We start from the raw sequence: 25,886 nt of genomic DNA on the forward strand, positions 1-25,886 counted from the left end.
AAATAAATTATATAAAAGAGAGACTGGAGTTTGAGAAGCCAGAAAGCTTCTGGGAAAATGCCCTTTGGACAGATGAGAACTGGAGTTTTTTGGCAAGTCGCATCAGCTGTTCAGATGCAAAAATGAAGCATACAAAAAGATCACTGGTACCTACTGTGAAACATGTCGGAGGCTTGGTTATGTTCTGTGGCTGCTTTGCTGCATGTGGCACAGGCTTTATTATATGTGCAGGTACAATGAAATTTCAAGACTATCAAGACATTCTGGAACGAAATGTGCTGCCCAGTGTTAGAAAACTTGGTCTCAGTTGCAGGTCATGGGTTCTTCAACGGGATAATAACCCAAAACACACAGCTAAAACACTCTAGAATGGCTAAGAACAAAACACTGGACTATTCTCAGTGGCCTTCTATGAGCACTGATCTAAATCCTATTGAACATCTTTGGAAAGAGCTGAAACATGCAGAAGCATTCAAAAGCAGTATCTGATTTTCATTAGTTATTCCATCCATCCATCCATTTTCCATACCTGCTGGGAGCCTATCGCAGCTGTCTCTCGGGTGGAAGGTGAGGTCACCAGTTCATCGCAGGGCCACATATAGACACACAAAGGCAGACAACTTACACACTCGCACTCACTCCTACGGCCAATTTAGATTCACCAATCAACCTAAGATGCATGTTTTTGGTCTGTGGGAGGAAACCGGAGTACCCAGAGCAAACCATCGCAAGCACAGGGAGAACATGCAAACTCAACACAAGAAAGGCCGGGTTGCAAACCCACGACCTTCTTGCTGTGAGGCAACAGTGCTAACCACTCAGCCACCATGCTGCATTAGTTATTTTCAGCAAAAATATTTATTATTACTTTGTCAGTTTCAAGTTATTTAAGTGACCATTGTGGGTTGTTCTTTTATTTAATAGTAGGGTAGCCATAATTTTGTTCACGTGTGTAGTTGTTATTTTGACTTATTGATCCCACTGCTTTTAAACTGGCTGTCATGACTCAGAAGCACTTTTTAACAAAACCAAGATGATTACTTTTCTCATTGCTTACATGCCAAAACTTTGTCTTAATGTGTAACATTGCAGTACATTACGGCGCTGCCTGAAACAGACTGGAAGGATCTGCTTGGGTCCTCTTCGGCTGTCCACCCTCACCTTGTCTGACGCCCTGCCCACCCTACCTACCTTGCAGCTCCACTGCACTGCCACCCTGGAGAACACAATCTCTGGACAAGAAGTACGAACATCCACATTTTCTATTTGACCATTTTCCTAAAGTACTTACTAGTTTGGACAGAGTATAAACATAAATTGTTAAAAAAAAAAGAAAGAAAAAAAGCTCAGCCAAATATCCTGCATTCTTTGTTAAATGCCAAAATACTAACACTGTTGAATGACAGAGCTGCTGGCAAATAAAGTTAATGCATTCCTTCTGCAGCCTTGGTTAATTTGACAGAGGCAGCATTACAAGAATGAGACTTTGTTCATTTTCAACCATATTGGCTCTCACCTACAGTGGGTACGGAAAGTATTCAGACCCCTTTTAAATTTTTCACTGTGTCATTGCAGCCATTTGCCAAAATCAAAAAAGTTCATTTTATTTCTCATTAATGTACACTCAGCACCCCATCTTGACAGAAAAAAACAGAAATGTAGAAATTTTTGCAAATTTATTAAAAAAGAAAAACTGAAATATCACATGGTCATAAGTATTCAGACCCTGTGCTCAGTATTGAGTAGAGCAACCCTTTTGAGCTAGTACAGCCATGAGTCTTCTTGGGAATGATGCAACAAGTTTTGTCACACCTGGATTTGGGGATCCTCTGCCATTCTTCCTTGCAGATCCTCTCCAGTTCTGTTAGGTTGGATGGTGAACGTTGGTGGACAGCCATTTTCAGGTCTCTCCAGAGATGCTCAATTGGGTTTAGGTCAGGGCTCTGGCTGGGCCAGTCAAGAACGGTCACAGAGTTGTTCCGAAGCCACTCCTTTGTTATTTTCGATGTGTGCTTAGGGTCATTGTCCTGTTGAAAGGTGAACCTTCGGCCCAGTCTGAGGTCCTGAGCACTCTGGAAGAGGTTTTCTTCCAGGATATCTCTGTACTTGGCCACATTCATCTTTCCTTCAATTGCAACCAGTCGTCCTGTCCCTGCAGCTGAAAAACACCCCCACAACATGATGCTCCCACCACCATGTTTCACTGTAGGGATTGTATTGGGCAGGTGATGAGCAGTGCCTGGTTTTCTCCACACATACCGCTTAGAATTAACGCCAAAAAGTTCAATCTTGGTCTCATCAGACCAGAGAACCTTATTTCTCATAGTCTGGGAGTCCTTCATGTGTTTTTTGGCAAACTCTATACAGGTTTTCATGTGTCTTGCACTGAGGAGAGGCTTCCGTCGGGCCACTCTGCCATAAAGCCCTGACTGGTGGAGGGCTGCAGTGATAGTTGACTTTGTGGAACTTTCTCCCATCTCCCTATGCATCTCTGGAGCTCAGCCACAGTGATCTTTGGATTCTTCTTTACCTCTCTCACCAAGGCTCTTCTCCCACGATTGCTCAGTTTGGCTGGACGGCCAGGTCTAGGAAGAGTTCTGGTCGTCCCAAACTTTTTCCATTTGAGGATTATGGAGGCCACTGTGCTGTTAGGAACCTTGAGTGCTGCAGAAATTCTTTTGTAACCTTGGCCAGATCTGTGCCTTGCCACAATTCTGTCTCTGAGCTCCTTGGGCAGTTCCTTCGACCTCATGATTCTCATTTGCTCTGACATGCACTGTGAGCTGTAAGGTCTTATATAGACAGGTGTGTGCCTTTCCTAATGAAGGCCAATCAGTTTAATTAAACACAGCTGGACTCCAATGAAGGAGCAGAACCATCTCAAGGAGGATCAGAAGAAATGGACAGCATGTGAGTTAAATATGAGTGTCACTGCAAAGGGTCTGAATACTTATGACCATGTGATATTTCAGTTTTTCTTTTTTAATAAATTTGCAAAAATGTCTACATTTCTGTTTTTTTCTGTCAAGATGGGGTGCTGAGTGTACATTAATGAGAAATAAAATGAACTTTTTTGATTTTGGCAAATGGTTGCAATGACACAAAGAGTGAAAAATTTAAAGGGGTCTGAATACTTTCCGTACCCACTGTATATTTCAAACATGGAATACTATCACTAGATTGACAAATAAGGGTTTTTCTATGGCCAAATCGCAATTGTTTTATTTTTAATTTTTTTGGTCAATAAGTTTAGGGGCTCCTAAGGAGACTGTGACATTTATACCGGTTCCGCTTGAGTGAACGCCAGCGCTTTTTGGCTGCCTCTACTCACCAGTTTTTCTCTTTTATATTTGGATATTTTTAAGTTGGGAAATTTTTCTAGTCTCTATTGACCTCATTTTAACCTTGGACTTTTGAATTCTGCGACTGCTGCTTGGTGTCCTGATTTTGCAGCGGGGGATTGGTGTTTGTAGCCAGACTTCGCTGGTGACTTCCCGGGCTCCATGGGTTTGCTGGTCCTAGTCCTACAAGATTCATTATGTGGTTGCTTAAGCTGCTGCAATGGATCATTTTCTACTCTGCTGTGATCAGTGCGGCTCCTTGATTGATGTACTCAGCGGCAGACCTGTGCAAACCATAACTAAACCTCTGCTGTCACTGCTCAATCATCTGGATCTCATACGCCAACCGAAATACATTCATTGTGGGTCTCATCGGAATATCCGAACCACTTCTGTTAACCGTGATTGCAGTGGACAAATTCGGTCGTTTTGGTCTACTAACCCAAGACTGCCTATAAATGCTGGGAGGTCTGATGATCATGAAGTGCTTACTTCGTTGTCCACTACGAGCCTTCTGTACTCCATTTTGCCTTTTTTAATGTTCGGTCACTCAACAAGATGTCTCTCATTCATGACGTTATTGAGGACCAAAATACTGATTTTATGTGTGTGACTACGATTTGGCAGAAGCTTAATGACTATTTTCATTTAAATCAAACCGTTCCACCAGGATATGAATGTTTGTAAACCATGTTGCTCTGGTAAGGGGGGTGGCCTTGCACTTATTTATCGTGACAGATATAAAATCTGTCTGATTTCTATATCACACCTATCAACTTTTGACATTCTAGCGGTACATCTTAAAGGCTCAATACCTCCTATTGTTGTCATGATTTTGTAAATCACCAAAGGCATCTGCTATGAATAGTTTTTTTTTGTGAAGTTTCTATTTTAACATATTTGTGTACCCTATCTCTGGATATCATGCTGATGGGAGATTTTATCATTCACTTTGATAATACAGCTAGCTCTCAATAATGATTTTGAATTGTTCTGGACAGTGCCTTCTTTGTGCAGTTTGTTCCAGCACATAAGGGACATATTTTAGATCTTGTATGCTGTTCTGGTGTTACGCCTTATAATTTTACTTCAACTGAATTTTCTATTTCGGATCACAAGCCTATATCCTTTATTTCACTTCATTTAGCAAGGGTAAAACCTCAACGCTCTGTCTCATTTCGTAATATCAAAAATACTGATTGCCTCTCGCTTTGTATCTAACTCTTCTCTGGTATACTCCTGAACTTTGCCATAAAAAGGCCTTAGGCTGTCGATTGGAGACACTATGCAAAAAAACTGGTCTTGAAGTTCATAAACATGTTTGGTTTCCTACAAGGCAGCTAATGGACAGTCTAATATAAGGACTTTGTTCAGTACTGTTAAACTGTTGAAACCTTATGATACTGCTTCACTTTAAAGGCTCAATGTGTGTCTTATTCTAACTTTTCAAATTCTAAGCTTGGTAGTATTACTAAGTCTGCTGTTTTAGTTCCATCTATACTTTCTCTCCTATTATTACAGCTATAGTGTGCTCTTCATTATCAACTGCTACTGTGCCTTCATCACTAAAAATGGCTTCTATCACTCCAATTCTTAAAAAGACTGGTGTTGATCCTAATGATTAAAGTAATTTTAGCCCTATTTCTAATCTCCCTTTTATTTCAAAAATACTTGAAAGAACAGTATAAAGCTCTTCATAATTTGGCACCTCATTATCTTTCAGATCTTCATTTGTATACTCCTTTGCACTCTTTGAGATCATCCTCTACAGACTTATTGTCTGTTCCAAACTTTAAGATGGGTTCCTTTTGGTGGTAGGGCTTTTCAGTTATGCAGCGCAGAAGTTATATATAATTTTTTACCTTTGCATTCGCCAACTGGATTCAAATTCCCATTTTAAAGTTCAGATTAAAATTATTTGTTTAGAAAAGCTTTAATATTTGCTTGCTTCATGTGTTGTTATAATGTTGGTCTTTTCTCTGTCTTGTATTTTATTGTTTTGCTCTATATTGCACGGTGTCCTTGAGTGTCTTGAAAGGCGCCTATAAATAAAATTAATATTATTTATACGGTACCTTCCCCAGTGATCTTTCTGCCGACTATATCTTGATCTCTCCTCCTCTCTCCCACTCTCTCCTTGTCTCTTCTCTGTGCTGTCAACCAAATCGCAAACTTCACATTCAATTACAGAATTTTAATTTAATAATAGGTATAATTGATCCATATTGATCTCTAACATTATTGTAATTGGGTTGTTATTGACAGTGCATCGCGTAATGCCATTTTGACTTACTTTCTCTGCTGTACCTAGTTGTTTTCTTTGGGGGGGGCATTATATATCCATTTATGGAAGAACAGACTTCCCTTTAGTGAGGATTTATCCAATGCTTCATTTCACTGTCTAAAAATGAACAGCAACCATATCCTTTTGGTATACTATATTAAGACTGTTAATGTTAACCCTAAGTCTATCAATGTTTATACGATAATGCATGCATTTAATCTAATGTTTTAATGCATTACATTTTTTTTTTTTAAACACAAATTGATTATGACTTGAGTCTAGCCTCTTCCCGTAACCACACCATGGTTGGTTACCTGTTTGTGTGAGATAAGGACACGTCAAAACAGATAACACCATTAGTGAGGATATATCATCTGGTGTGCTGAATGATGTATATATAGGATGTATATGTTTATAACATAACGACAGTGGAAAGTAACTAGGCCGCTAATTACATTTACTCACATACTGTACTTGACTACAGTTTTTTGCTTTCTGTACTTAAGTACTTCCATTTTCTGGTACTTCATGCTTTTCATTTCAGAGGAAATTTTACTCCTCTAGATATTTAATTCTACTCTGTGTTGCTTGTATCCTTTTTAGGACTGTGTGATTCCTCTAGGCAGTGAGGCTCTGAGCTCTTGTAAGCAACAGGACATTCAACCTTTCCTTCAGGCCATCAGATACACCATGTTCCAGAGACAACTCCTCCACAAGCTCAAAGGTAATTGTCAATGACTAGAATATGTACAGTGGCAGTATTGATGGCCTGCAGTCAAGAGTTGTTAATCAAATTTGTTTTGCTCCTACTGTTTTCCTAGTTGGCCATAGTTTACTTTTTAATAATGTGTACTGATGATTGGCTGAAAATATTCTCAAATGTATTATTTATGAAGACAATGAAATAGTTTTGTCACTCATCACTTATACTGGAAATGCATTAGGAAGTTGTGTTAACTGCACAACTTCCTGTTCAGGTGTTCACATGGGTGCCCGATTGTTGCTTTAAGACACACTTAAATGTCTCCCACATATCACACATATAAATATCACATGGTCATAAGTATTCAGACCCTTTGCAGTGACACTCATATTTAAGTCACATGCTGTCCATTTCTTCTGATCCTCCTTGAGATGGTTCTGCTCCTTCATTGGAGTCCAGCTGTGTTTAATTAACCCTCTGGGGTCTGAGGGGGTTTTTGGGGCCTGGACAAATTTTGACATGTCCTTACATTTGTGCTTTTTTCAGTGTCTTTTAAACATATTAATGTCTAAAGTCTAATAACACTGTAATCAGCACAAAATTGGCTACAATAATATGTGAGCAGCAAGTTTATACATGATTGTGTTTTTGAGGAAAAAGTGTTTATGCATGGCTAGTGAAAAACTACAATTTTTTACTCACTGAAATAAGACCATAAAACAAACAGAACATTGGTTCACAAGACTTTGGAGACCTGCATGTTGTAGGCTAAAGTGTTTACTTCAGAGTGCTGTGAATGTCATCTTGTTCACACATTCACAGTAAACAATACACTGATTTAAATTTTCTAAGACACTTTTTGTCCAGAAAGGCCATATGCAAGAGGGTGTGTCTGAGGATGAATAGTCATGTGATTTACCTGAGAACACAAAAGACGCACTGAACGACCAGACAAAGGCGCGCATAATGAGCCTTTCAGTCAATGTAGATGGGACGGATTAGTGCAGCATAATACAAAACAATGAGGAGCCAAACGATCCTCATTTGAGTTAAAATCAGTGTTTTTACTCTGAGGACAAGCTAAACTATTTCTCTGTGTGGAATACAAGAAGCGCTTCTTCACACCCATAACGCACCATCAACCAAACGCGCAGAAAAAGTGGGTAAATTCAACGATGAAGTTTGATGTTTTATGTAATTTCTCGGGGGCGTGCACATATTTACCTGGTTCACCTGAGATTATTTACATGTGAACAGTGGACAGTGTACAAGGCGGGACCGCATTACCTGTAATGAGGTGAGACAGGAAAAAACGGACTTCTTCTTATGTTCATACGGATTAAATAAAAAGTGATGATTTGTTTTCGACTTGAATTGTTTCACTTAAAAGAAAACATTTCAAGCTTTCTAGCCATATAATTCTTATTTTTATAAGCCAAGTATTCGCTGAGATTGTGGTTGTTTTATTTACGCGTCTGTGAAGAGAAATGGCAGAGACAGAAAAGTCCGAGAGCGCACCCTGTCGGCTTTCTTTATTTAAAAAAAGCACAACGTTTTGTTGTTATTATGATGGTATACCACTAAAACTAGACCCTTTACAGATTTGAATGATATACTTCTTTTATCTGTACGATCAGAATTGATGGAGTAATTTAAGTTTGTTTCGGCCTTATCAGGAAAAGATGCGTCAAAACACGCCGGCGCGTGCGTCGACCCCAAAGGGTTAAACTGATTGGACTTGATTAGGAAAGGCACACATCTGTCTATATAAGACCTTACAGCTCACAGTGCATGTCAGAGCAAATGAGAATCATGAGGTCGAAGGAACTGCCCAAGGAGCTCAGAGACAGAATTGTGGCAAGGCACAGATCTGGCCAAGGTTACAAAAGAATTTCTGCAGCACTCAAGGTTCCTAAGAGCACAGTGGCCTCCATAATCCTCAAATGGAAAAAGTTTGTGATGACCAGAACTCTTCCTAGACCTGGCCGTCCAGCCAAACTGAGCAATTGTGGGAGGAGAGCCTTGGTGAGAGAAGTAAAGAAGAACCCAAAGATCACTGTGGCTGAGCTCCAGAGATGCAGTAGGGAGATGGGAGAAAGTTCCATAAAGTCAACTATCCATGCAGCCCTCCACCAGTCAGGGCTTTATGGCAGAGTGGCCCGACGGAAGCCTCTCCTCAGTGCAAGACACATGAAAGCCTGCATAGAGTTTGCCAAAAAACACATGAAGGACTCCCAGACTATGAGAAATAAGGTTCTCTGGTCTGATGAGACCAAGATTGAACTTTTTGGCGTTAATTCTAAGCGGTATGTGTGGAGAAAAGCAGGCACTGCTCATCACCTGCCCAATACAATCCCTACAGTGAAACATGGTGGTGGGAGCATCATGTTGTGGGGGTGTTTATCAGCTGCAGGGACAGGACAACTAGTTGCAATTGAAGGAAAGATGAATGTGGCCAAGTACAGAGATATCCTGGAAGAAAACCTCTTCCAGAGTGCTCAGGACCTCAGACTGGGCCGAAGGTTCACCTTTCAACAGGACAATGACCCTAAGCACACATCGAAAATAACAAAGGAGTGGCTTCGGAACAACTCTGTGACCGTTCTTGACTGGCCCAGCCAGAGTCCTGACCTAAAGCCAATTGAGCATCTCTGGAGAGACCTGAAAATGGCTGTCCACCAACGTTCACCATCCCACCTGACAGAACTGGAGAGGATCTGCAAGGAAGAATGGCAGAGGACCCCCAAATCCAGGTGTGACAAAACTTGTTGCATCATTCCCAAGAAGACTCATGGTTGTACTAGCTCAATTGGGTGCTTCTACTCAATACTGAGTAGCACTGAGCACAGGGTCTGAATACTTATGACCATGTGATATTTGTTTTTTCTTTTTTAATAAATTTGCAAAAATTTATACATTTCTGTTTTTTTCTGTCAAGATGGGGTGCTGAGTGTACATTGAGAAATAAAATGAACTTTTTTGATTTTGGCAAATGGCTGCAATGACACAAAGAGTGAAAAATGTAAAGGGGTCTGAATACTTTCCGTACCCACTGTACTTTAGGTGGTAGCCAGCGGAAGAGGTGGCCATTATCTCCCGGCACAAAAGTGGTTTCCTACATTAAACAAATAATAAATATGTCACCTTAATATTTTATTTGCTGTTTTCATTAATTTCATATTTCACAGAACCATCCTACTTACCATTCCCTCCATCTACCCATATATATTGACTAAGAGGAAGTAAAAAATTGAGAACTAAACATTTGGTGTACAAAGATGGCACTGGTTACAGTTAATCTTCCTGGGTTTTTAAACTAGCGCTCAAGACCTGTGCATATGGGAATCTGGTGTTGGTCCATTTATTGATTTTTTTTTTTTTTTGCTGATGTCACCAGGTGCTCCCCTTTTTCTGTTCTTCAGCTCAGTTTTGACCTGACAAACAGATGAAAAACTATTTTAAGCTAAATATACTTGATCTTCGATTGAAATTTTGATCCAAAATACTCTATACTCAGTAGTGCCGAAAGTTCAATTTCACTTGTTCACCTGTTCTTGGTTGTAAAATCTCTCTGTTAACACTGGAGATGGGGATCACCAGCACAGCTGCAGACTGAATGCAGACGTTTGACTAGTAGTATAAATATCTTTTAAATTACAGATATATGAAATTGGAATTACTACAGGTCAAATTCCATTAAAGATTCAATTCAATTTATTTGTATAGTACTAAATCACAACACAATCATCTCAAGGCACTTTACCAAAAACAAACAAAAAAAAAACAACAAATCCCTTATGAGCAAGCACTTGGCGACAGTGGAGAGGAAAAGGCTCCTGTCGTTCCCAGCATGTCACGCCAGTCATATGCACAGGCAGTCTCTCATCCAGTCCCTGCTTTCCGGATCGCCAAAGTGTCCAAAACACAGGGAGCCCCACAAGCCCCCAGAGATGCAGCTAACCCGTGGGCAAGGAAGCAGTCTCACTCTGCTCCACCCCCCCCCCCCGCGGGCCGCTCTGCCTATGGCTCCGTTCCAGAGCGAGTTTGGCGGGACCGGTTCCATACAGAGTGCACTCCCCGAACCAGCATTCATGTTCAGATGCCCGCCAGAGGGACTCACAATGTTCCCAGTGTTGCACAAACACTTTTCATGTCATGCACTCTATAATAAAATGGTCCCCACATGCGCAATCAGGCAGAATGCTGAGGGCATATGCAGGAAAAAGATGTTGGAAAACTATCAAGTTATAACACACCCCGCAGAGGTCACTATCCCTGCGGGAGTGGCACAGACAGCCAGAGTGCCTCTGCGCCATGTGCTGGAGATGCAAAGGTGCATGGGCGATTGAACTAAACCTCAGCCAGAGGGCGCTGTCACACCAACACTGGCAGGGTGGCCGGTCATTCCGCTCTCCCTGCAAATGGAGAACTGGACTGCCTGCACTCCTGGGTGCTATTCCCATGCTCAGGGTGAGTCTCCAAACATTCTCTTGGAAGAAATTTCCTCTTTGAGACAGGGAGAGGGAGATGAGAGCCTTTCTGGATCTCCGTGCCCTGAACCACCATGTAAGGAAATACAGTTTCAGGATGCTGATTCATGCCTCTCTGCTACGATTTGTTCGAGCAGGTGACTGGTTCACTTCAATAGATTTGAAGGATGCCTATTTCCACATTCCGGTGTATCCCCCTCACTGGAAATATCTTCTGTTCGCTTTCCAAGAGACAGCATACGAATTTGTGGTGCTGATATTTGAGTATCCACGTACATTGACGACTGGCTAGTCGCAGCCCCCACCTGCGAAAAAGTGGCCCGTCACATAAATGTTCTCATAAAACATCTGGTGAGCCTGGGTTTCCAGGTGAATATAGAAAAGTATGTGATGTCACCTACTCAGCACATCACCTTCATAGGGCTAACGTTGGACTCCCTCCAAGCCAAAGCTTTCCTGTCATCAGAAAGACTAGAGACCATGCATCTCAACCAGGAAAGTGATCTCCACAGATGCCTCCCTTGTGGGCTGGAGGGCCACACACAAAGGGAGGACAGTGAATGGGAGGTGGGGCCCTCACATGAGCCACATCCAAATACTGTCTGGATGTTGATGGCAAATACTGTCTGCAGCTGATGGCTGTCCACCTAGCTCTGAGACATTTCCTTCCCTGGCTGCGAGGACATCACAATTTAGTGAGAACAGACAACTCCACTGTGGTGACCTATATCAACAGACAAGGGGGGCTGAGATCCCCAAGATTGCACACACTAGCACACAGACTGATAGTCTGGAGCAATGTACATTTCAAGTCACTGAGAGCTACTCATGTACCAGGTGTACTGAGCTATGGGGATCTGCTGTCCAGGGGAAACCCACTCTATGCAGACTGGAAGCTCCATCCAGGAGTGGTGGAGCAAATTTGGCAGACGGGCAACAGTGGACGTCTGTGCGTCAATGGAGAATGCCCCAGTTCTTCTCACTGCATGATCAGAGGGCCCCACTGGGGGTGGATGCACTGGCTCCCGAGTAGCCGTTCACCCTCCTCTATGCAATACTCCCAATAGCTCGCATCCCTCGAACTCTGGCCAAAGTGATGGGTAAAAGGGTCTATCCATGATCCTAGTGGCACTGTATTGGCCAGAGAAACACTGGATGGCAGAGATTTTTCAGCTGTTGGTGGGCCCTTCTTGGCGACTGCCATTACGCAGGAACCTTTTATCCCTTTATGCGGGGGGGAAGTGTTTCACCCCCATGCAGGAAGGCTAGCTCTGCGGGCCTGGCCCGTGAGCGGTTCAACCTGGACACGGTGGGACTCCCTAGCAGTGTAATTGAAACTATGCAATGTGCGTCCTCTTCAACTAGAACGTTATACGGGCTTAAATGGCAGGTGTTTGAGAGCTGGTGCTCGGAATCACAGGCCATTCCTTTTCAGTGTTCTGTGGCAATTGACCTATCATTTCTGCAGAATCTGATTGAGAGAGGAAAATCCTTCTCAACCATTAAGGTGTACCTGGTGGCTATTTCTGCCTGCCATGATGGGTTTGCTGGGAAGACAGGAGGCCAACATCCTCTAGTGTGCCAATTCTTTAACCCTCTGGGGTCGACGCACACACCGGCGCGTTTTGACGCATCTTTTTCTGATAAGGCCGAAACAAACTTAAATTGCTCTGTCAATTCTGATCGTACAGATAAAAGTATATCATTCAAATCTGTAAAGGGTCTAGTTTTAGTGGTATACCATCATAATAACAACAAAACGTTGTGCTTTTTTTAAATAAGGAAAGCCGACAGGGTGCGCTCTCGGACTTTTCTGTCTCTGTCATTTCTCTTCACAGACGCGTAAATAAAACAACCAGAATCTCAGCGAATACTTGGCTCATAAAAATAAGAATTATATGGCTAGAAATCTTGAAATGTTTTCTTTTGAGTGAAACAATTCAAGTCAAAAACAAATCATCACTTTTTATTTCATCCGTATGAACGTAAGGAGAAGTCCGTTTTTTCCTGTCTCACCTCATTACAGGTAATGTGACCCCGCCTTGTACACTGTTCACATGTAAATAATCTCAGGTGAACTAGGTAAATATGTGCACACCCCCGAGAAATGACACAAAATATCAAACTTCATCATTGAATTTACTCACTTTTTCTGCGCGTTTGGATGATGGCGCGTTACGCACGTGAACCGGCGCTCCTTACATTCCTCACAGAGACAAATAGTTTAGCTTGTCCTCAGAGTAAAAACACTGATTTTAACTCAAATGAGGATCGTTTGGCTCCTCATTGTGTTGTATTGTGCTGCACTAATCCGTCCCATCTACATTGACTGAAAGGCTCATTATGCGCGCCTTTGTCTGGTCGTTCAGTGCGTCTTTTGTGTTCTCAGGTAAATCACATGACTATTCATCCTCAGACACACCCTCTTGCATATGGCCTTTCTGGACAAAAAGTGTCTTAGAAAATTTAAATCAGTGTATTGTTTATTGTGAATGTGTGAACAAGATGACATTCACAGCACTCTGAAGTAAACACTTTAGCCTACAACATGCTGGTCTCCAAAGTCTTGTGAACCAATGTTCTGTTTGTGTTTTATGGTCTTATTTCAGTGAGTAAAAAATTGTAGTTTTTCACTAACCCTGCATAAACACTTTTTTCTCAAAAACACAATCATGTATAAACTTGCTGCTCACATATTATTGTAGCCAATTTTGTGCTGATTACAGTGTTATCAGACTTTAGACATTAATATGTTTAAAAAACACTGAAAAAAGCACAAATGTAAGGACATGTCAAAATTTGTCCAGGCCCCAAAAACCCCCTCAGACCCCAGAGGGTTAAGGGTGCACGTCGTAAGTTGCCAGTATCTAGACCTCTAACCCCGTTTTGGGACCTTCCCACTGTATTAGAAGCTCTTTCATGTCCACCTTTTGAACTCTTGGGTCAGGTGGAACTCAAGGTGCTGTCTTTAAAGACAGCCCTGCTATTGACTCTGGTTTCAGCCAAGCGCATGAGTGAAATTCATGTGTTGTCTGTGCATCAGGAGTGTATCCAATTAAATATTAAGGGTCAGCGTGCGACCTAACCCAGGTTTTGTCCCAAAGGCTGTAGGGTCATGCTCTCCAATAGATCTGGTGGCTTTCCATCCACCGTCTTTCTCCTCGGAGGAGCACCGGCGTCAGCATTCTGTGTGTCCAGTCAGTGCCCTGTGGATCTATATGGACAGGACTCAGGGATTCAGGTGGAGTGATCAGTTTGTTTGTGTCCTGGGCAAAGCCACATGTGGGGAAGCCTGTCTCGAAATAGTGTCTTTCCTCCTGGATTGTGGATGCTATAGCTCTAGCTTTAGCTCTAGCAAAGGTCTTCAGCCTCCCCCTGGTCTACGGGTTCACTCCACCGGGGGTCTGACGACCCCCTGGGCTCTTTTTAAAGTAGTCTCTATTCAGGAACTGTGTGCCGCTGAATGATGGGCTTCGGCCTTTGCGCGGTTTTATAAATTGAATGTTACAGCTCCAAACCTAGCACATTCTGTCCTTGGTGTGGGGACTTCAGAGTACAGCCCCCGCCATGTGATGCACCACTAGGGACAGTTGTCTTTCTTACAGGCATCTGGCAATCCGGGAGTTGGTATATCTCCCATAGTGAGACACAAAACAAATGCTATTAAAGAGAACTTGAGGTTATGGCTATAACCCCAGTTCTCTGATTAGTATGAGTGAGTGTCTCACCAGACCACCCTCCTTGCGATGGAAGCGAGGAAGAGGTGAGCTTGTTTGAATGACAACTGATGCTATGTCAGCCTGTTACATAGGGGGAGGGTCCCCGCCCCTGCTAACATAGTCGTCACTAGTGCCATCCCCCAGGGTGGCGTAGTGGTATTGAAGCTTCTGATAAGGTCACGCTGGAGGCGTTCCCATGGTGAGACACTCACTCATGCTAAGCAGAGAACCAGGGTTATAGCCATAACCTCAAGATATCTTAAATGTGTGTCTTGTCAAACGGCTTGTCACCTGACTGTGCCACACTGGAACTTGATACAACTTGATACAGTCTCTGTCACTAATTTATTGGCGTTAGTAACTTTACTGACCGACTGCCACTATATTATCACCTCCAATTAACTAACTACAGTTACTGAGGCATAACATTATGGATTTAATTGTCGATATTTCACGCTGTTAGCTTCCTCTTTTTCACAACCATATTCTCTTGTATTTGAATATCGATGACTGCTGAGTTAAATGCATGAAAATAGTCTAACATTAGCTGAAGGTAGTCTGTCTTGCTATCCCGAAGACACATTAACGCTAGCTACATGAATTCTAACATTAGTTAACAACACAACATAGTTGCTGCTTTCTTTAGCAGAATTAAAAGCTACTACAAACAAAAAAATGAAACAATGGGGAAAATGGTAATGTCGACTGTGCCACGTCTCCACTGTTTCTCACTCCCTATTGCGTCTTTCATGTACAGCCGTGAGTATGAGTTTTTTGTTTTTTTATGTTAATGGATTTCCAGAAACGAAAATCCCCTACAGTAGCTCTGCTAGTATAGTTATCTGAGGACAAAAAAAGAGGGTCTTCATTTAAAAATAACAAACGTGCGACGTCAACGGCCCCAAAAGAGGTTCAGGAGCGGTAGTGCAAGAGGGAATTTTCCTTAACTAGTGAATTTTTCTATTTATTATTCTCTGGGACAGATTGTTAAGAAGGGTGGGCAAATGTCCTTGGCTGACCAAGTACAGTGGGGCAAAAAAGTATTTAGTCAGCCACCAATTGTGCAAGTTCTCCCACTTAAAAAGATGAGAGAGGCCTGTAATTTTCATCACAGGTATACCTCAACTATGAGAGACAAAATGAGAAAAAAAAATCCAGAAAATCAGTCTGATTTTTAAAGAATTTTTTTGCAAGTTATGGTGGAAAATAAGTATTTGGTCACCTTCTTCTGTAAGAGGCTCCTCTGTCCTCCACTCATTACCTGCATTAATGGCACCTGTTTGAACTCGTTATCAGTATAAAAGACACCTGTCCACAACCACCTCAAACAGTCACACTCCAAACTCCACTATGGCCAAAACCAGAGAGCTGTCAAAGGACACCAGAAACAAAATTGTAGACCTGCACCAGGCTGGGAAGACTGAATCTGCAATAGGTAAGCAGCTTGGTGTGAAGAAATCAACTGTGGGAGCAATTTTTAGAAAATGGAAGACAAACAAGACCACTGATAATCTCCCTCGATCTGGGGCTCCACACAAGATCTCACCCCGTGGGGTCAAAATGATCACAAGAACGGTGAGCAAAAATCCCAGAACCACACGAGGGGACCTAGTGAATGACTTGCCAGAGAGCTGGGACCAAAGTAACAAAGGCTACCATCAGTAACACACTACGCCGTCAGGGACTCAAATCCTGCAGTGCCAGACGTGTCCCCCTGCTTTAGCCAGTACATGTCCAGGCCCGTCTGAAGTTTTCTAGAGAGCATTTGGATGATCCAGAAGAGGATTGGGAGAATGTCATATGGTCAGATGAAACCAAAATAGAACTTTTTGGTAAAAACTCTACTCGTCGTGTTTGGAGGAGAAAGAATGCTGAGTTGCATCCAAAGAACACCATACCTACTGTGAAGCATGGGGGTGGAAACATCATGCTTTGGGGCTGTTTTTCTGCAAAGGGACCAGGACGATTGATCCATGTAAAGGAAAGAATGAATGGGGCCATGTATCGTCAGATTTTGAGTGAAAACGTCCTGAAGATGAAACGTGGCTGGGTCTTTCAGCATGACAATGATCCCAAACACACCGCCCGGGTAACGAAGGAGTGGCTTCGTAAGAAGCATTTCAAGGTCCTGGAGTGGCCTAGCCAGTCTCCACATCTCAACCCCATAGAAAATCTTTGGAGTGAGTTGAAAGTCCGTGTTGCCCAGCGAGCCCCAAAACATCACTGCTCTAGAGGAGATCTGCATGGAGGAATGGGCCAAAATACCAGCAACAGTGTGTGAAAACCTTGTGAAGACTTACAGAAAATGTTTGATCTCTGTCATTGCCAACAAAAAGGTATATAACAAAGTACTGAGATGAACTTTTGTTATTGACCAAATACTTATTTTCCACCATAATTTGCAAATAAATTCTTTTAAAAATCAGACAATGTGATTTTCTGGATTTTTTTTCTCATTGTGTCTCTCATAGTTGAGGTATACCTATGATGAAAATTACAGGCCTCTCATCTTTTTAAGTGTGAGAACCTGCACAATTAGTGGCTGACTAAATACTTTTTTGCCCCACTGTATATTTGGGCAGCTCGCCAAAGTATGCTCTGGGTGGGAAGCCCTTGGTCAAACATTGCATTTGCTATAATTTGCATGCATTTAATGCATCTATGTATCATATATATTAATCTGTTACTTTTTCCAGGTTACTCCGCCTCCATAGATGATCACCTCATAGAGCTTTGCCTAACTGCTGTGAAATTTGCTCGAAAAAAAGGCAACATTACACTAGCGTCCCACTTGCTCAGCCAGTGCAGTGATGGGACAGAAGAGAAGCAGCAGGATGACCTCAGCAAGGCCTTCAGGCATCTCACTCTGGAAGGCACTCTAGGGGAAAAATGGGGACCAGAGCTGCAAATAGAAAAAGCCAAAGTCCTGAGGACTGCAGGTGAGAAACAGGGGAGATATTTGTAGTGCTCTTTCTCAGTTGTCAGAAATTGCTGTACTTTTGTAAGGTGTTGATGTTGCTCAAGGTATAGTCTTCCGTTTTCTGTAAGCAGTGTCTCTCTCCACAGGCCAGTCCATGACCGCCATGGAGATGCTGAGCAGGGCCGCTCTGGCCTATTGTCATGTAGGGAAGAATGAAGGTGCCGCCTGCCGCTCACTGCTCACTCTCTGCAAATGGCTGTTGGCTGACTGGAAGGACATGACACCTCAGCTTAAACAGGCAGGCCTTACCTTTCAGTATAGCTCAACTGTCTTTATCTTGGACTGAATTTCATAATTTTAGTGTGTAAACCTAAAATGAAATGTTTCCTTGGTGCAAAGGTCTTATTGTGCTACACACTCCATATATCTTCAAAGCAATAGCTGTCAAACATTGCTTTGCATATTGCGGTGCTTCCCAAAAATTATTGGGTGAGGGGGGGCTGGTGGGGGAGTGGCCTTAAGGAATGGCAGGTGATCAAAATGTGTACGGATGTTCAATTGTGCATTGCAATCTACAGCAATAAACAATCAGTGTCATGCTCACCACCACCACAAAAGCTAAAGCTGATAATACAACCTGAATCAATTCACTGTCTGACTGAAATCTCTCCACTGCTGCAGCATTGCAAGTGGTATCAAATTACCCTCAACTTCCACAGAGGAAAAAAACTTGCACTGCTTCACAGTCAAAACTATGCTGACCAGAGATCAGTTCTCATGAAATCAGTTTAGCAAGGTCTGTTGTACGGGTGGCCACTAGGGTGGCCATGGTCACCATTGGCCCCTCTAGACACGCCCCTGTGTTTGAGCACTATTGTGGGGAGGCATTAAGCATGCTGGAGTACTAAGCCAAAGGTAATTTTTGTAGTCAAAAGTAAACAGTTTTGACAGTGTAACAGACTTTTTGAAGCGATCTTGTTGGATCAAAGCAAAATGTAAAAATTTATATAGCAAATTAATCTTATATTGAAAGGGGGGCCCTCAAAAAAAGTTTAGGAATCACTGCCTTGAACTCATTCTTCCAGTATGCACAATAAAACAGTTAAAATGACTAAAGAACTGATCATTCAGAATTTGTGCCTGAACAGATGGCAGCAAAGTCTTGTTGCTCCTGAAATTTTCACTTTTTTAAAAATATTTTTGACAACTACTTGTGGTACTTTGCTTAATTACTTATGGATATTACTGTGGGGAAAAGAATCTACACAAAGATTTGCTTGATTTGCTACAATCAAGCAAATCTGGAGTGTATTACCCTATTCCATCTGAACTGAAGAGGTTCTTCCGTGGATGTCGAGTTGCTGCTAAGCTAAAGGCAGGAGATGGAAGTACAAACCCTTCCTGCCATCCATCATTATGTAGAATGTTAGCTCTGCTGAACAATGATGAGCTGGGGGCGCTGGTTAAGACTCAGAGAACAATCAATTCAATTCAATTTAATTTTGTTTGTATAGCGCCAAATCACAACACAAATCATCTCAAGGCACTTTACAAAAACTAAAACTAAAAACCCAACAAATCCCTTACGAGCAAGCACTTGGAGACAGTGGAGAGGAAAAATTCCCTTTAACGGAAGAAAAACCCTCCAGCAGAACTGGGCTCAGTTTTGGGCGGCCATCTGCCTCGACCGGTTGGGGTGAGTGGATAGAGCAGAGAGAAGAGAACAGCAACAACAAACAACAAAGACACTGCAGGTCGGTGGGGCCAGTAACTGCACATCAGCGAAATACAGCTCCAGGACCAGGGACACCTGCAGAAGGTACAGAGAGAGAGGGAGAGAGCACAAACTAGGAGAGAGAGAAGTTAGTGACATTCAGTGGTGGAATATACATGTGAGGGGGGAGGAGAGGAAGAGGGGGGAAGGGAGGGGAGGGGTAGGGGAGCTCAGTGCACCGATGGTCCTCGGGCAGTCTAGGCCTATAGCAGCATAACTAAGGGATGGTTCAGGGTTGCCTGAAGCCAGCCCTAACTATATGCTTTGTCAAAGAGGAAGGTTTTAAGTCTTAAGAGTATAGAGAGTGTCTGCCTCCTGAACCCAGTCTGGGAGCTGGTTCCATAGGAGAGGAGCTTGATAACTAAAGGCTCTGCCTCCCAGTCTGCTTTTGGAAACTCTGGGAACCACAAGTAAACCTGCACTCTGAGAGCGAAGTGGTCTATTGGGATAATATGGTACTATGAGGTCTTTAAGGTATGAAGGAGCTTGATTATGAAGGGAGATGTATGTATGTGAGAAGAAGGATTTTAAATTCTATTATATATTTTACAGGGAGCCAATGAAGAGAAGCCAATATAGGAGAAATATGATCTCTCTTGCTAGCTCCTGTCAGGACTCTGGCTGCGGCATTCTGGATTAATTGGAGGCTTTTTATGGAGATATTGGGACATCCAGATAGTAATGAGTTACAGTAATCTAGCCTTGAGGTAACAAATGCATGGACTAGTTTTTCTGCATCATTTTGAGACAGGATGTTCCTAATTTTGGAAATGTTGCGCAGGTGAAAGAATGCAGTTCTAGAGATTTGTTTTATGTGTGAGTTAAAGAACATGTCAAAACTGGTCAAAAATAACTCCAAGGTTTTTTACAGTAGTGCTGGAGGCCAGGGTTATGCCATCTAGAGTAGCTATAATTTGAGAAAAGTTATTTCTGAGATTTTTTGGCCCAAATATAATGACTTCTGTTTTCTCCGAGTTTAAAAGTAAAAAGTTACTGGTCATCCAGGCCTTTATGTCAGTTAGACAGGCTTGAAGTCTGCTTAACTGGTTTGTGTTAACAGGTTTAATAGATAGATATAACTGAGTGTCATCTGCATAGCAGTGGTAATTAATAGAGTGCTTCCTAATGACATAGCCTAGAGGAAGCATGTACAGGGTGAACAGAATCGGTCCTAGCACGGAGCCTTGTGGAACTCCATAACTAACTTTTGTTCGTGTGGAAGGTTCATCATGGACATGAACAAACTGGAATCTGTCTGATAAATAGGATTGGAACCACTTTAACGCTGTTCCTCTGATACCAATCACATGCTCCAGTCTCTGTAATAAGATGTTGTGGTCAATGGTGTCGAATGCTGCACTAAGGTCTAGGAGGACAAGTATTGAAACAAGTCCATTATCTGAGGCTAAGAGAAGATCGTTGGTAACTTTCAACAGTGCTGTTTCTGTACTATGATGTGCTCTAAATCCTGATTGAAAATCTTCAAATAGTTCATTCCTGTGTAAGTGGTCTGATAGCTGCTTAGCAACAGCTTTTTCTAGGATTTTAGAAATAAATGGCAGGTTGGATATTGGTCTATAATTAGCCAAGACTCCAGGATCAAGACTAGGCAGGGTGTCTTTAAGCAGTCTAGTCGGAATAGGGTCTAAGAGACACGTTGATGATTTCGATGAAGCAACTACTGATGTGAATTCAGAGAGATCTATGGGAGAGAAGCAGTCTAAACATAACTGAGGTCCTACAGATGATTCAAGAGCTACTGTAGTAGAAGATTCATTTATTACAGATATAGGAAGTATCTGCTGAATTTTATCTCTAATAGTTGTGATTTTATTTGTAAAGAAACTCATAAATTCATCACTGCTGAGAGCTAAGGGAACACTGGGCTCAACGGAGCTGTGACTTTTTGTCAGCCTGGCTACAGTGCTGAAAAGAAACCTGGGATTGTTCTTATTTTCCTCTATTAGTGATGAATAGTATGCAGTTCTGGCTTTACGGAGAGCTTTTTTATATGTTAATAGACTGTTTTTCCAGGCTAGATAAAATTCCCCTAAATTTGTGGAACGCCACTTCCTTTCCAGCCTTGTTGATGCCTGCTTTAATGTACGAATATGTAAATTATACCATGGGGCTAATCTCCTCTGATTCACTAACTTCTTTTTCAGAGGGGGCACAGTATCAAGCGTTTCACGCCGTGAGGCTACAGCACTGTTAACATTATGATCAATTTGGTAGGGAGTGGGATTTAGGCAAATAAAATTTTAAATTTATTAACAGCAGATACACATCTGCTGTAGTGGAATTTTCTTCTAAACGCTGCATGATCCATCATCTTAAATTCAAAAGTTATTAAAGAATGATCTGACAAAGTAGGATTTTGGGGAAAAACTATTAAATGTTCAATTTCGATGCCATAGGTCAGAACAAGATCAAGGGTGTGATTGAAACAGTGGGTGGGTTTATTAACATTTTGAGTGAAACCAATTGAATCTAATATTGAATTAAATGCAGTGCTGAGACTATTATTTTCAACATCTACATGAATGTTAAAATCTCCCACTATAATGACTTTATCTGACCTAAGCACTAAATCAGATAGGAAGTCTGGAAATTCAGTTAAAAGCTCTGAGTAAGGGACAGGTGGACGGTACACAATGACCAATAGAACTGGTTTTTGTGTTTTCCAGTTTGCATGTGAGAGATTAAGAGTGAGGCTCTCAAGTGAGTTATAACTGTTCTGAGTGTAGCCTGGTGTGTGTTACTGAGACCTGGTTTAATCAAAACATTAAAGACTCATGTGGATGTGCTTGACTTCACCCTGGTACATGCAGGTAGATATGCTGAGGCAAGTGGTAAGACAAAAGGTGGAGGACTGGCTTTATGGTGTATCGCTGGTCATATTACTGTCAAAGAATTAGTTCAGTCATGTTAACTGTTGCAAAAAGGTGGTTCAGTGAAATGAATGAAGCTGGTCTCACTGGAGCCTGTGGTTTAAAAGATGCAGGGAAGCAGCTGCAGTGGACGACTCACCTTACTGCACTGCGGGTGTGAACAATACAAGAGATCCTTCATCCCGTCTGCCATCAGGCTCTACAACACCATAGCCAATGGCAGATGACTACTGATCACTCAACTGACTAATTAAGACTACCTGAATTTCCCTTCAGGATGAATAAACTTTATCTTATTTTGTTTTATCTCATCTTTTCTTTTCTTATCCTGTCTTATGTTTTGGTCTAGGTGATAAAGTCAGGTGCTGTGAACTTATCTAATTCTGTGGGCAGCATGTCACCTCTGAGCCGGAGTATTGCTGCATTGCTGGAGCTTCCACTTGATGACCAAGGCATTCCTCACATTACTGCTGAGACTTCAGGTAAGAGTTACAGTATAAGCACATCAAATAAATATTAAGTGTTTAGATTTAAGTATCCACGCTCGACACATCAAAGTCTTCATACTGCCAGAGAAATTTGGACTCATTGACTGATTGCGCATCTGTGGGCAGCTCAGTGTTGTAGAAGTAGGTAGCTGTTGATTTCATGGTGGTGGTCAAAACCACAGGTAAGTTTAAAAGTTAGCATTAGAAAATACAGTTGCTGACTGTTCAGCAAACTAACTTTTATGAGTGAAAGGATAATCATGAACATGAGTAAATTGGAATCTGTCTAAAAAATACACTTTAGCCATGTTCCTTTAATCCCATCACACGTTCCATTTTCTGTAATAAGAAAGCTGTGATCTATATTGTCAAATGAAGAACTAACATCTAAGAACTTACACACAGAGTATGTATTAATCCACTTTAACAGTAGGAGTCTATGCAAAGTTAATTAATATCAAGGTGTATTTACTATGGATGGGTATGAATTCAGAGGTATAAACAAACAGAACATTGATGGAGAATGAGTAGCCATATACAGTGGGTATGGAAAGTATTCAGACCCCTTTACATTTTTCACTCTTTGTGTCATTGCAGCCATTTGTCAAAATCAAAAAAGTTCATTTTATTTCTCATTAATGTACACTCAGCACCCCATCTTGACAGAAAAAAACAGAAATGTATAAATTTTAGCAAATTTATTAAAAAAGAAAAACTGAAATATCACATGGTCATAAGTATTCAGACCCTTTGCAGTGACACTCATATTTAACTCACATGCTGTCCATTTCTTCTGATCCTCCTTGAGATGGTTCTGCTCCTTCATTGGAGTCCAGCTGTGTTTAATTAAACTGATTGGACTTGATTAGCTAAGGCACACACCTGTCTATATAAGACCTTACAGCTCACAGTGCATGTCAGAGCAAATGAGAATCATGAGGTCGAAGGAACTGCCCAAGGAGCTCAGAGACAGAATTGTGGCAAGGCACAGATCTGGCCAAGGTTACAAAAGAATTTCTGCAGCACTCAAGGTTCCTAAGAGCCCAGTGGCCTCCATAATCCTCAAATGGAAAAAGTTTGGGATGACCAGAACTCTTCCTAGACCTGGCCATCCAGCCAATTTCTACATTTGTTTTTTTCTGTCAAGATGGGGTGCTGAGTGTACATTAATGAGAAATAAAATTTACTTTTTTGATTTTGGCAAATGGCTGCAATGACACAGTGAAAAATGTAAAAGGGGTCTGAATACATTCCGTACCCACTGTATGTGGATGAAAACAGATTTTTAAGGTGTTAGAGGATATACAGATGAGTCCATAAACTCCTTTTAAATATAAATTATTTGCACACAATTGGGATGAAATTTATAATGAAATTCAGGTTAACAAAGCATATGAGGCATTTTAAGAATATTTCAAACATATGATAAATTGTTCTATAAAAACCTATAGTCAAAGAATAAAATTTTCGAAGACAACTATGAATTTTCTGTGTATCATTTTATAGTGTCAAATTATGTAATAGTTTAAAGATGTTTAATCAATGTTGAGATATTAATTTAAAAGGTATAGAAATATTTGTCTGAGGTATGAGGGTGAAGGAGAAAGTTTAAGGATGAAGAAAGGTTTTTATAGTTGTCAGGTGACTGCTGTGCTCATTGTATTTTTTTTTTTTTTTTTAATAAAAATTGAATAAAGATAGAAGTGGAGTAGGAAGTCTATACTTTTTTCCAGTTATGTATTCATTGATTTTCTCCTTTTTTGTATAAATCAGCATTATTATATATAGGGAGAAGAGTGTACAATGTTTTCAGTTTAATGCAACTAACTTAAATACCATTGCCAGCTATGTAGAAAAGCTGTTTACACTCACTCCTTACTCTACTTTTTACACATTAACCATCATCAGTGGTTATTGAACTGAGTTCTGACACCAAGATTTAGAATTGAAAAATGAGTACCAAATATCCCCATCCCAGTCCATATACAGAATTTTTCTTTTTTTTTTTTTTTTCTTTTTAAATCCTCTGGCTTGTTGTGCAATTTAGGCTGATGTCTGATTTGCCCCCTCCAGTGATCGTGGAGGCTTGTCTCAACCGATTATTTGTCTAAACAATCCTCCAGTGTGTGGTGTCAACACGATTATTTTATTGCTTGGGTCAGAGCCTTGATCGTGAATATCAAACATGCTGAGCGCCAAACACAAAAAGGCCAGAAAGAAAGAGAAAAAGCATGTAGAAATGCCCACAAACCAAGACGTTAGGTTTATTGAGCCAAGTTATTAACGTTAAAGTAGAAAAAACCTAAGAGAACACACTAAGACAAAATTATAAGTGTTGAAAAACCCGGGAGCTACTGGTGACCTGCTGCCACTCTCTCAGGCGCAAGAACAGAGCTACCAATATAATACAAGTGAAAATGCTGCAAAGTGCTTTACAGCAGATGAATGAATTTCGTTATGCACTTGTTATGCCTAGCCTACATTCTTCATAAGCTAAGATAGACTAATTAGAATAGCGACTTATACACCAAAGCGACTTTTGTTTTTTTGTTTTTTTTCTTTCTATTTAATTAGGCTGTTTTCACTAAAAGTGACTAATATTTCAGTGCGACTTATAATCCAGGAAATATGGCACATTCATAGACATTTTAACTCCCAATATCATATACCATTTCTAAGACATGTAAGACTTGTGGATTTTTCTCTCTAAAGGTATAGTTGCATGATAGTTACATTTTTATCCTGGTGGTCTTTCCTGCAGTGAGTGTGGGTGTTGGGGAGCCAGAGTTTGTTTTAGGCCAACTGTACCAGCTCTCCACCAGCTTGGCTCCAGAGGTGGCCAAGTCCTGGGCAGCTCTGGCCAGTTGGGCTTATCGCTGGGGAAGGAAGGTGGTGGATAATGCCAGGTTAGTGGATTGAATGTACCGATGTGGGACTTCACCTGTATGATATAATTCTACCATTCTAAAGTTGATAATCTTTTTGTTGGTTTGTCAGAGGTTTTGGTTCATTTTTGATGCTGTAGTTGATGATGTTGTATTGGACTCCTACACTTAGTTTTTCCATTTCTTTTCAGCCAAGGTGAGGGATTACCTCTTCTTCCTGGGGAAAAGAAGGAGATAGAGGAGTTGCTGCCAGCAGCTACCAGTGAAGAAGACAAGAACTTCATTTTCAGCATTCTTGGACAGGCCATGTGTAGACCTACTGGCATACAGGTAGATTTTTAATTTTTTTTTAATATATATATACTTGTGCTGTCACAACACATCTTTATCA

The 25,886-nt window shown here is 41.3% G+C and overlaps 1 protein-coding gene across 2 annotated transcripts in view; it reads left to right on the plus strand.

The window, feature by feature from the left end:
- The window catches only part of smg1 (SMG1 nonsense mediated mRNA decay associated PI3K related kinase), a 104,930-nt gene that overhangs the window by 43,134 nt on the left and 35,910 nt on the right, over positions 1-25,886 (plus strand). For both annotated transcript variants that reach the window (XM_026325613.1, XM_026325610.1), the window contains exons 27-33: positions 1,093-1,243; positions 6,229-6,349; positions 17,234-17,476; positions 17,604-17,755; positions 22,472-22,604; positions 25,372-25,516; positions 25,687-25,825. In XM_026325613.1, the coding sequence (XP_026181398.1) occupies positions 1,093-1,243; positions 6,229-6,349; positions 17,234-17,476; positions 17,604-17,755; positions 22,472-22,604; positions 25,372-25,516; positions 25,687-25,825 (1,084 nt within the window). The remainder of the gene's footprint in view (positions 1-1,092; positions 1,244-6,228; positions 6,350-17,233; positions 17,477-17,603; positions 17,756-22,471; positions 22,605-25,371; positions 25,517-25,686; positions 25,826-25,886) is intronic.

Source organism: Mastacembelus armatus, chromosome 8 (assembly GCF_900324485.2).
Source record: "Mastacembelus armatus chromosome 8, fMasArm1.2, whole genome shotgun sequence".
Taxonomy (NCBI): domain Eukaryota; kingdom Metazoa; phylum Chordata; class Actinopteri; order Synbranchiformes; family Mastacembelidae; genus Mastacembelus; species Mastacembelus armatus.